Below are 12,896 nucleotides of genomic sequence, written 5' to 3' on the forward strand. Positions count from 1 at the left end.
TTGATTCCAGTCCCTACGCCTTCTGGGCTATCTTGGCATAGCTCAGTCAGGAGTCGCCTTTATACTGTTCCCCTTCAGCAGTGGCAGGCAAGGTCCTGGAGTCTGTTGAAATTTTGCCTACCTGGCATGAGGCTGCAGGTAAGTCTTGCTGTCTGGGCTCAGCCTCTGCTTCACCAGCACCCTGCTGTTTATCCATAAAAGACTGGTTCTCCCTGGACTTGAACTTCTCATCTGTACTTACGGCCAGTGCTTGTTTGTGGAAAGGACTTCTTGTCCGGGCCTCTGCTAAAAGATTTGGGCAAGGGGAAGGTGTAGGGTGAAATCCTTTTTTTGGGGGATGCTTCAGTTTACCTCCTTCCTCCCTCCCCATCTATCTTATGGAGGCCCCATCTTAGAGTACAGGTTTGGAGAGCCTTAATATTGTATGAATGCTCAAAGGGTTACCTCCAGGGATTCCCAGAAATTTTGTGGAAAATAATAGAAACGGTTACTGTTTGAACTGCTCAGGAGGAGTAAGTCCTGCCCTGGCAGTTTTGGGGGTGGTGAGTTACAGACTTATGAGCAGGCCCCAGGCACTGCTGGGTGGCACTAAGTAGCCAGGGTCCTACAGCTGAGTGGTGGGTGGCAGAAATGGAGGCCAAGACTGCTTCAGAAGCAGTAGGCAGAATGCCCACTTTTGGACTTGGATGAGGCTCCTCTGGCCCCTGGTCCTCCAGCCTGGGTTGGGGTAGATTTCAGCCGTCTGGGGTGTGGCACACTTGGCCTGGAGTTGCTCCCTGAAGAGCAAATTTAATGCATTTTTGGAAAACCATGGGCCCCAATAACATTTCCTGGGAAAAAGCTTATAGCGTTCACACTGCCTGAAACTACTGGTACCTCAATGTCCCTTGAGCCAGGGATGCTTCTCGGACCAAAAGATACGGAATTTTTTAAAGGGGGAGAATGAGAACCAAAAAGTGGTAATAAATCCCCCTTTGCCATTTGCTGGGGTCTGGCATCTAGTGGGAGGGGCTGCCCAGACCAGCTTAGGGTTGTAGTCTTGGCCCCCTGAGAGACTTCATAGGGCCCTCTGCCATCCTATCCCACAAGGACTCCTGGATGAGAGAGCCCCTTTCATGTCTGAGCTACAGTTACATGCTCCCTGCTCTTGCTGTGGTCTTTGGCAGATGCTAGAGGGTCTCCTCCAGGGTCCTCCTGTGTCCCATCCCAGGCCTCCTCCCCACTACCTGGCCCCTCCCCCAGTTCCAGGATGGTAGGTAGGTGGCCTTGCTTTGGGGAGCGCTTGCGCAGGCTAAGCAGGAAGGGCTGAGGCAGTGAGAAGATGTCTACATTGTTGCCCAGATCTATCCACGTGACACTGGGGAACTTGCTGGGGTCCTTCAAGGCCTCAGTGAGGTCACGCAGCAGTGCCCGGGTCAGCCGGTTGCCGTTGAGCGCCAGTGTGGTGAGGCGGGGCAGCGTGCTCAGCACTGGCAGAAGCTGCAGGACCATGTCGTCCGTGAGGCCTGTGAAGCCCAGCTCCACACTGTCCACCTGTTCTCCACAGCGCTGCAGGTAGCTGGTCACTCGTTCCAGGTCACGGGAGGTCAGGGGGATTCCCGACAGGTCCACTGTGTTGTCCAGAGGGCTCCCAGCCAGGACAGCCTTGAGGCTGAAGGGGAAAACAATAATGGTCAACCAAGTATGGCTACCTGTTCCTTAGAGGTAGCTGTGACTACAGGCCCTGGGACTCCAGGGACCATTTTCACAGAACAATCAAACTGCAAGTGCAGCAGTGGGAAAAAGCAGAGACCTCCCCCCACCTCTGCCCCACTGCTGGCCAAAGCCTGAGGTCTGTGGCCGCCAATCCTATGGGGCCACAAGGTGGAGACCCAGGTGTTTCTGCAGGCCTGAGTTTGCAACTTAACTCCTTCCTTCTTGTGCGACCTTTAGCTACTTAGGGAACCCTGGTGGTGTAGTGGTTAACTGCTACGGCTGTTAACCAAAGGGTCAGCAGTTTGACTCCTTGTAAACTACGGCAGTTCTACTCTGTCATATAGGGTCGCTTTGAGTTGACTCGACGGTACTGGGTCTGGGTTGGTTACTTAATCTCTGTGCCTGAAATACGGAACTAGGCAACCGAGTATGGTGTAGAAAAGTGACTGATACTTGCTGTCATTAACAATCACTTGTGCTGAGCGTCCTGCTTCTACCACCCCTGGGTGTCAGCTGAGCTGTCCCCAAGAGTGGTAAGAGGGATCTCAGGTTTCTTTTTCAAGACCACCTTCCCCACCAGATGGGTTAGCCCTGCAGACCAAACCAGGTAGGGCTCAGGCTCTGAGCCTGGTGGGGGGCCGCTGACTCCTGGAGGCTCTGTGCTCTCCACTCCAGCTACCTCCTTGTTCCTCGCTGGGCCAGATCCCAGGCTGCTCAGGCTGAGGTGAGTGTGCCCACGCTCCCCATTTCTAGGTGCCCAGGCAAGCCCGCAGGCCCCAACCCTGGGAACGAGCGGGAGGTGGGGTGCCCACAGCCTCTTCCACTTCCTCCAAGGGCACATGTTAATGCCAGCAGCCCAAGGGGCACAGCTTAGCTTTCCTGTCAGCAGCAGTGAGTGAGTCCCCATCCTTGGGGTCTCTGGAAGCTGGGTGGCCATCCCAAGTGTCCTCATCTTGCCTCTGCGTGGGGCCTAGCCCCAGGGAGTTGGAATATACAGCTCTCAAGGCAGGGCAGTCCAGTCTCGGACCACCGCCTGGCATTTGTTTAGTGTTGGCTGCTATGACTGTCCACGACACCAGGGAATAAAGGTAGCGCGGTGCTAGTGTGCTAAGCACTGTTCTAGGCTCTGGGGTTGCGGTGATTAACGAGACAGTAAGATTCCTGCTTTCGTTCAACTGGGGGCACAGAGACATCAAGCAAGATGATTGAGAGAAGTCAGAGCGGTTTGGGTGGAGGTGGGGCTGAACATGGCCTGCTTGAGACTGACTAGCCAGGGAAGGCTTCTTTAGGAGGTGACATTTGAGCTGACACGTGAAGAAGGAGCGTGGATCATCAGAGAGAATGCAGATGCCGTGAGCCTGGACGCTGAACAAGCTCGGGGTGTCAACCAGTGGGGAGGACCAATCACACGGGACCTCGTTTGGATGTCATCCAAGTGTGATGGTCTGAGCGGAGTGAGACCTCATACATGGCGTCTGAATGGAGAATGGACTGTGTGTGTAGGAGTGTGCAGGGACAGGAAAAACAGTCCAACACAGCTCAAATTCCTAGCTTCCAGTCCTAAAGAACTAGCTCACAAAGTCTCAGTGTGACCCTTATCTTCTGGGTTCCCGTGTCTTCCTGGTCTGCTTTATCCCCTCACGTGACCCTGCCCCAGCCTAGCCAGCACCCCTCCCAGGCTAGCTAGGGGAGAGCCACTCTGCTCCACCTGGAAAGGCCGCCTGGGATCCATCTCCTCCAGCTTTGGGAACCTCTGTGTATCCAGAAGGGAGGGAGGAGCCAGGGCTCCTCTTCTTTGTAGGAGGGGTCAGTCTCCCCTACCCCATCTGCCAGGGGCCTGGAAGGAAGAGCCTGTAGCAGGAGGGCCTGCCAGACACCCTGAAGATGTTAGCCCAAGGGTCCTCACTGCTGCTGGGCCGGGCACGTGGCTAGGGGCTGGGTCACCCTATGGGACACCGTGGAGAACTGGGGAATGTGGGAATGCTTTTAGCCCACTGAGGACTGTAAACTCCTCACATTCCCCTCCCCACCCGCTCCATCAGGCCCAGCCCTGTAACTCTCCATCTTCCAGCCACTCCCCATCAGTTCCTTTTAGGACTCATACCCACTAGAATGCCTGTCCCCAATTCTCCTTCAGTCTCACCTTTGGGGAGCCTCCCAAGTCAACTCCTTGGTTCTGGTCTTGGGGTGGGACTGTGCACCCCACAGCCTGGCTCAGCTTGGAGGCTGAGAGGGACAGGGTGGACCTGTCAGGGAGGGCTCTGTGGGCATGCACTCACCAGGCCTGTGGCTTCCTTTTGCCCAGCCCCCGATGCCGCCTCCACTGGGAGTGCGGGCTGAGGTGGTAGGTCAGCTGCCGGCACAGCTTCTCCATGGCGCCCAGCGCGTCGCCTTCCTGCAGAAGCAACCACAGCAGTGGGTCCCCAGGTGTGGGGCAGAGCTGCCCGCTCTCCCTCAGCCTCCCTGTCCCCGCGAAGGAGCCCGCGGCTGTGCTGAGGGCCTGTTCCATGGTTGGAAGTGGGTGCCCAGAGCAGAGGGCTGTGGTTGCAAACTGACCTGCATAGTGTTTCTAGTTTTTGTGAATTAATGGGGGATCACCGAAAATTTGAGATTTAAACTCTGGATTCCAACTTATTTTAAAAAATCAGGAGATCTGGTGACAATGGGCTGGAGCTACCCCTCAGCCAGGGTTCACCATGGTCCCTGCCACTCTCAGAGGTCCAGGGCCAGGGGGTTCATCATTCACATTTCCTGAGACCTACTAGGTGCCAGGCACGTGTGCTAGGAGCTGGGGATACAGCTTTGAGCAAATGTTCTTGCTTGTGTATGTTACATAAAGAGGAAAGGGAAGCATTATTTTTGCCCACATCTCTCTCAAAAGCAGGAGAATAAAAGAGGAAGCACGTCTCTCCCAGCTGAATTTACCTATGTGACCTGCCTGGTCTGTCAGCATCTGTGTTTGAGACCCTGAGGAACAGGATGTGGCAGGACACTAGAGGGACTCCAGCTCCGTCCCCAGGGAAGCCAAGTCAACAGTTACTGAGCACTCTGTCTACGCCAGGCCTATACTGCATAGTGGGAGCACGAGGCCCGCCCTGGGAGCGAGTGGCCAAGGGTGTGTGCCAGGGCGAGCGTGTGCCAGGACGAACATGTGCCAGGGCTCGATGCAAACCTACATGTGCCATCTACCTGGCTGGGCTGAGGTCAACGCACTGACACAGTACCTAGCAGAGTGAGCCCTTGGTAAAGGCCAGCTAGCATCATTATCGCCATTACTCTACTAATGGAAAAGCAGCATATAGACTAGTTAAGAGCATGGACTTGGAGCCAAACTGCATGGATTCAAATCCTTGCTTTGTCACCTCCTGTGTGACCTTGGGCAAGTCACTTAATCTTTCTGTACCTCCGATCCTTATCTGCAAAGGGATAACAGTACTAACCTCATAGAGGTTTTTGTGAGGATTACTTGCAAAGCACTTCAGTTAGAGCCTAGCACACTATGAGCTCTGTCCAAATGCTTGTTGAACAAACACTGTGCTGTAATGTAAGAGCCACAGCGCACACAGAGCTCCGGCAGGTAAAGCAGGAAGACAACTTCTGCCCAGGCTCAGATCTGAGAAGGGCTTTTAACAATAGACAAGTTAGTGATTTTCGATGGAGAAAGGAAGCACGAGGCATCCCTAAGTGTCCCTAAGTGAGGAGGCAATAGCTGGTACAAGGACTTGGGGTAATAGCATTGTGGTTTGTGGCAGGGGTGGGTAGACGAGAACGTGGAATCTGACCACTTCTCACCACCACCACGGCCACCGCTTTGGTGCAAGCCACCACCATCTTTCGCCTGGATTACCACACATCAGACATGCTAGAACTTGATGGGATTCCCGCAACATGCCAGGGCAGTAAATACTTTCTGAATACTTGGGCTGCCAGAAGAACAAATCAATCTTAGAAAAAATACAACCAGAAAGCCCCTTAGAAGTGAGAATGGTGAGGCTTCGGCTTACTTACTTTGTACTCATCATCAGGAAAGACCAATTGCTAGAAAATGACATCATGGTTGGCAGAGGGTCAGGGAACCCTCAGTGTGATGGACTGACACCATAGCCCCAACAATGGACTCAAATATACCAACAATCATGAAGATGGTGTAGGACCAGGCAGCATTTCCTTCTGTTATACAGAGGGTCACCATGAGTCAGAGCCAACTTGGTGATAACTGATGAGAACCTCCAATTTACAGAAGAGGAAACTGAGGCTCAGAGAGGTTACGTGACTCGTGTAAGTCCACACACTGGCTCCACCATACGCTGTTTTTGGAATCTATACAAACTGACCCCAGAGGCCAGGATGCCCTGTTTACCTACACCTCTCCTCTCTGCTTTTCCCACATTTGTTATTTTTATTTTCATAACTGATGAACAACACAACCTTTGGGAGGGACAGGGCACTGTGCTTCTGGGGCAGCAAAGGAAGGGAAGAAACAGGGAGACTGCATTCTACTCTGGACCTGGCAGTGGGGAGAGCTGCACGATGGTACCCATGGCAGGTAGGGTGAAGGGGAGGGAGGCTGTGGGTGCTGGTGCAGGGACCTCTTCCCTAGCAACGACTCTTTGAGGCTGCCAACCCGGTTAGCTCTATCATGGCTGCAGATCCCCAGGAGGGGAAGAAAGGGGAGAAAGGCCTTCTGGGGCTTGGGCAGGCCTTCCCTGGCCACCTCTCCTTTATCATTCATTCACCCTGAGGGGTGATCAGATCTGAGATCATCCTGGAAGGCTTTGGCCCAGAACACAGGAGTAAACAGGCCCTCCACCAAGGCTGCATCCCAAAGACAGGCTCCGGTGGCCTCCGTATTGTGGGGTGGGGGCTTGACAAGTGGCAAGTGTGAGGTGCCCTGGAAACCATCCCGGGGGAGTCCAGAGCCCACTGGGAATGAGGTGGTGTCAGAAAACAGAACAGGGCACCGAGGCCCCATGGAGGCACTATGGCCTCTCAGGTGGCTCTCCTCAGTGGCTCCCGTGCTAAAGGGAACTCTGAGGTTCCCTAGGCACCATGCAAGTCAGATTCCAAACCTGTGACAAAGACTTAAGCCTGCAGATGGGGTGACAGACCTGAGACACAGGGCTGGTCAGTGGTTATGCCAATGGGAGTTTTTTTTGATAAAGGTCCACCAAAACCCATTGCTGACTGAGTTGATTCCGACTCACAGCGACCCTATAGGACAGAGTAGAACTACCCCATTGGGTTTTCAAGGAGTAGCTGGTGGATTCTAACTGCCGACCTTTTGGTTAGCAGCCACACTTTTAACCGCTGTGCCGCCAGGGCTCCATAAGGTCCATTCAGAAAAAATAAACTATTAACAAGCCTCACCTTTTCGGCATTTAAAATGGAACCAACTTTACTGGATCCTATAGATAACAATGCATACTCGGATTACCTACTTTATACTAATATCAGACCAAATATCTTTATTCAAGTTGTAGGGATAATTCTTTGATTTTGGCCCTTTCTTCTTTTTTTGTGTGTGCACATATTGATATAAATTGACCTCTAAGCACTGCCTTAGCTGTGTCCCAAAGGTTCTGATAGGAAGTGTTTTCATTCTCATTGGATTCTATGAATTTCTTTATTCCATTGTTCATGTCTTCTATAACCCAGTTGTTTTTTTTAGCAGCATACTGTTCAGTTTCCATGTGTTTGATTTCTTTTCCCTGCTTTTTCTGTTATTGATTTCTACTTTTATCCAAATATCTTTAAAACAAAAATTGCTACTAGACACAGAGGGCATTTTATAATGAAAGAATCAACCCATCAAAAAGGTATAACATTTATAAACATGCATGCACCTAACAGCAGAGCCCCAAAATATATGAAGTAAAAACTAAGAGAACTGAAGGGAATTATTCAACAATACAAGCTGGAGACTTTAATACCCTACTTTCAAAAAATACATAGTGCAAATAGAAGATCAGCCAGGAAATAGAAGATTTGAACATTATAAACCAACTAGACCTAACAGACATCTATTCAACACTCCACCCAACAAAAGCAGAATATACATTCTTCTCAAGTGCACATGGAATATTCTCCAGGATAGACCATATGTTAGGCCATAAAACAAATCACAATGAATTTAAAAGGACTGAAATAAAATCATATGAAGCATGTTTTCTGCCCACAATGAAATGAAACTATAAATAAATAACAAAGAAATGTGTGAATTTCACAAATATGTGGACATTTAACAATACACTCCTAAATAATGGATCAAAGCAAAAATCACAGGGGACTTTAAAAAACACTTTTCAGATAAATGAAAATGAAAACACAACATATCAAAACTTACAGGATGTAGCAAAAGCAGTACTTAAAGGGAAATTTATAGCTGTAAATGCCTACATTAAAAAAGAAGATCTCAAATAAATAACCTAACCATTCACCTCAAGAAACTAGAAAAAGAAGAGTAAAATAAACCCAAAGCAAGCAAAAGGAAGGAAATAGTAGATTGGAGTGACATAAATACAGAATAGAAAAACAATAAAAGAAATCAACAAATGTAAAAATTAGTTATTTGAAAAAAATAAAATTGACTAGGAAGAAGGACCTGGCAGTCTACTTCTGAAAAGCATTAGCCAGTGAAAAGCTTACGAATAGCAGCAGAACATTGTCTGATATAGTGCTGGAAGATGAGACCCTCAGGTTGGAAGGCACTCAAAATACGACTGGGGAAGAGCTGCCTCCTCAAAGTGGAGTTGACCTTAATGACATGGATGATGTCAAGCTTTCAGAACCTTCATCTGCTGTTACGGCATGAGTCAAAATGAGAAGAAACAGCTACAAACATCCATTAGTAATCAGAACATGGAATGTACGAAGTATGAATCTAAGAAAATTGGAAATCATCAAAAATGAAATGGAATGTATAAACATCGATATCCTAGGCATTAGTGAGATGAAATGGACTGGTATTGCTCATTTTGAATTGAACAATCATATGGTCTACTATGCCAGGAATGACAACTTGAAGAGGAGTGACGTGACATTCATCATCAAAAAGAACATTTCAAGGTCTATCCTGAAGTAAAATGCTGTCAGTTATAAAATATTATCTGTACACCCACAAGGAAGACCAGTTGATACGACTATTACTCAAATTTACGCACCAACCACTAAGGCCAAAGATGAAGATTTTTACTAACCTCTGCAGTCTGAAATTGCATCACGATGCACTGATAATTACTGGTGATTGGAATGTGAAAGTTGGAAACGAAGAAGGATCGGTAGTTGGAAAATATGGTCTCGGTGATAGAAACAATGCCGGAAATTGCATGATAGAATTTTCTAAGACCAATGACTTCTTCATTGCAAATACCTTTTTTCATCAACATAAATGGTGACTATACATGTGGACCTTGCCAGATGGATTACATAGGAATCAAATGGACTACATCTGTGGAAAGAGATGATGGAAAAGCTCAATATCATCAGTCAGAACAAGGCCAGGGGCCGACTGCGGATCAGACCATTCATTACTCACATGCAAGTTCAAGTTGAAACTGAAGAAAAAATGAGTCCATGAGAGCCAAAGTATGACCCTGAGTATATCCCACCTGAGTTTAGAAACTACCTCAAGAGTAGGTTAGATGTGTTGAACACTAATGACCAAAGACCAGATGAGTTGTGGAATGACATTATATATGAAGAAAGTAAGAGGTCATTAAAAAGACAGGAAAGAAAGAAAAGGCCAAAATGCATGTCAGAAGGGACTCTGAAACTTGTTCTGGAATGTTGAGTAGCTAAAGCAAAAGGAAAACATGATGAAGGAAAAGAGCTGAACAGAAGATTTCAAAGGGCGGCTTGAGATGACAAAGTAAAGTACTATGACAACATGTGCAAAGACCTGGAGGTAGAAAACCAAAAAGGAAGAACATGTTCAGCATTTCTCAAGCTGAAAGAACTGAAAAAATTCAAGCCTCAAGCTGCAATACCAAAGGATTCTATGGGGAAAATATTAAATGACGCAGGAAGAATCAAAAGAAGATGGATGGTCTCAACCCACCTGGATCAAAGGAGAATGAAGAAGACCAAGGTCACACGATAACTAAGAGCCCAAGAGACAGAAAGGGCCACATGAACCAGAGACCTACATCATCCTGAGACCAGAAGAACTAGTTGGTGCCCGGCCACAATCGATGACTGCCCTGACAGGGAGCACAACAGAGAACCCCTGAGGGAGCAGGAGATCAGTGGGATGCAGACCCCAAATTCTCACAAAAAGACCATACTTAATGGTTTGACTGTGACTAGAGGAATCCCGGCGGTCATGGTCCCCAAACCTTCTGTTGGCCCAGGACAGGAACCATCCCCGAAGACAACTCATCAGACATGGAAGGGACTGGACAGTGGGTGGGAGAGAGATGCTGATGAAGAGTGAGCTAATGATATCAGGTGGACACCTGAGACTGTGTTGGCATCTCCTGTCTGGAGGGGGAATGGGAGGATAGAGAGAGTGGGAAGCTGGCAAAATTGTCACGAAAGGAGAGACTGGAAGGGCTGACTCATTAGGGGGAGAGCAAGTGGGAGAACGGAGTAAGGTGTATATAAACTTATATGTGACAGTCTGACTTGATTTGTAAACGTTCACTTGAAGCTCAATAAAAGTTAAAAAAAAAAAAGAAGATGGAAGGACTACACAGAGTCGCTATACCTAGAATTGGTCCACGTTCGACCATTTCAGGAAGTAACATATGATCAAGAACCTGTGGTACTGAAGGAAGAAGTCCAACTTGCGCGGAAGGCACTGGTGAAAAACAAGGCTCCAGGAATTGACGGAATACCAGTTAAGATGTTTCAACAAACGGATGCAGTGCTGGAAGTACTCACTTGTCTATGCCAAGAAATTTGGAAGACAACTACCTGGCCAACTGACTCATATTTATGCCTATTCCCAAGAAAGGTGATCCAATTGAATGTGGAAATCATTGAACGATATTATTAATATGACATGCAAGCAAAATTTTACTGAAGATCGTTCAAAAGTGGCTGCAGCAGTATATCGACAAGGAACTATATGGTTTAAAGTCAGGAAAGGTGTGCATCAGGGTTGTATCCTCTCAGCGTACCTATTCAATCTGTATGCTGAGCAAATAATCCGAGAAACTGGACTATATGAAGAAGAAAGGGACATCAGGATTGGAAGAAGACTCATTAACAACCTGCGTTATGCAGATGACACAACCTTGCTTGCTGGAGGTGAAGGGGACTTGACGCACTTACTGATGAAGATCAAAGACTACAGCCTTCAGTATGGATTACACTTCAATATAAAGAAGACAAAAATCCTCACAACTGGACCAACAAGCAACATCACTATAAGTGGAGAAAAGATTGAGGTTGTCAGGGATTTCATTTTACTTGGATCCACAATCAATACTCATGGAAACAGCAGTTCAGAAATCAAAAGACGCACTGCATTGGGCAAATTGGCTGCAACAGATCCCTTTAAAGTGTTAAAAAGCGAAGACGTCACTTTGAGAACTAAGGTGCACCTGACCCAAGCCATGGTGTTTTCAATCACCTCACATGCATGCGAAAGCTGGACAATGAATAAGGAAGACTGAAGAAGAATTGATGCCTTTGAATCATGATGTTGGCAAAGAATACTGAATATACCATGGACTGCCAGAACAGTGAATAAATCTGTCTTAGAAGAAGCGCAACCAGAGTGTTCCTTAGAAGCAAGGATGGCGAGACTATGTCTCACATACTTTGGACATATTATCAGGAGGAATTAGTCCCTGGAGAAGGGTGTCATTCTTGGTAAAGTAGAGGGTCAGCAAAAAAGAGGAAGACCCTCAATGAGATTGACACAGTGGCTGTAACAATGGGGTCAAGCATAGCAACAACTGGGAGGATGTCACAGGACGGGGCAGTGTTTCGTTCTATTGTACATAGGATTACTATGAGTCGGAACAAACTCGACAGCACCTAACAACAACAAGAAAAGAAAAAGAAGATTCAAATTATTAAAATCAGGAATGGAAGAGGGTACATTACTACTGATCTAACAGAAATAAAAAGTATAAAAGGAAATACAATGAACCAATGTATGACAACAAATGAGATTACCTAAATGAAATGGAGAACTTCCTACAAACATACAAACTACCAAAATGGATTAAAAAAGAAACAGAAAATCTGAATGGGTCTATAAGAGCAAGCAAATAACTTCCCACAAGGAAAAGCTCTGGACCAGATGGCCTTACCAGTGAATTCTATCAAATGTTTAAAGAATTAACACCAGTCCTTCACAACTTCCTTCAGAAAATAGAAAAAGGGGGACCACATCCTAATTCATTCTATGAGGCCAGTATTATTGTGATTGTTAAGGTTGTGTGTCAACTTGGCTGGGTCATGTTTCTCAGTGGTTTGGCAGTTATGATGTAGTCTAGCAGTCATATAATGATGTAATCACTTTCATGATGAGATCTGATATAATGGGATCACCTCCATGATGGGATCTGCTGTGAGTGGTCAATCACTTGAAAGGGTGTTTCCTTGGGGGTCTGGCCTGCATCCAATATAGGTGGACTTTCTGGCAAGGCTGGTGGGCTTTTGTTCGCTTTGGATCCTGCAGCTGGCTCCTGTTCGTCTGACCTCTGGTTCTCGGGACTTGAGCTAGCAGCTTAACTGCCAGTCTTGGCATTTGTTGGTCTCTGCAGCCTGTGTGACAGAGCCCAGCTATCTGACCTGACAATCTTGGGTTCACCAGCCCCTGCAGCTACATTAATCAGGAGAAGCCTCCAGCCTGACCCATGAACTTGGGACTTTACAGCCTCTACAACCACGTGAGCCATTTCCTTGATATAAATTTCTCTCTATATATTTTTACGCTTTACTGGTTTTGCTTTTCCAGAGAACCAAGCCTAAAACAATTATCTTGATACCAAAACCAAAGACATCACAAGAAAATAAAACTACAGACCATTATTACTTATGAATATGGATACAGAAATCTTCAACAAAATACTAGCAAAATGAAGACAAACAACCCAAGCCAGCTACTGTCGAGTTGATACTGACTAATGGCAACCAGATGTGTACAGAGTAGAACTGCATTTCACAGGGTTTTCAAAGCTGTGACCTTTCAGAAGCAGATCTCCAGGCCTTTATTCCAAGGCACCTCCAGGTGGGTGTGAACTGCC

At 47.3% G+C, this 12,896-nt stretch overlaps 1 protein-coding gene across 2 annotated transcripts in view; it reads right to left on the minus strand.

Moving 5' to 3' along the window:
- Positions 1-18: 18 nt before the first annotated feature.
- Positions 19-12,896, minus strand: part of LRRC75A (leucine rich repeat containing 75A) — an 83,368-nt gene continuing 70,490 nt past the window's right edge. For both annotated transcript variants that reach the window (XM_049859628.1, XM_049859627.1), the window contains 2 exons: positions 3,975-4,090; positions 19-1,651 (listed from right to left, as the gene is read on the minus strand). In XM_049859628.1, coding sequence (XP_049715585.1) covers positions 1,114-1,651; positions 3,975-4,090 — 654 coding nt within the window. In that variant the 3' untranslated portion in view covers positions 19-1,113. The remainder of the gene's footprint in view (positions 1,652-3,974; positions 4,091-12,896) is intronic.

The sequence above is a fragment of the Elephas maximus genome, chromosome 19 (genome assembly GCF_024166365.1).
Source record: "Elephas maximus indicus isolate mEleMax1 chromosome 19, mEleMax1 primary haplotype, whole genome shotgun sequence".
NCBI lineage: Eukaryota > Metazoa > Chordata > Mammalia > Proboscidea > Elephantidae > Elephas > Elephas maximus.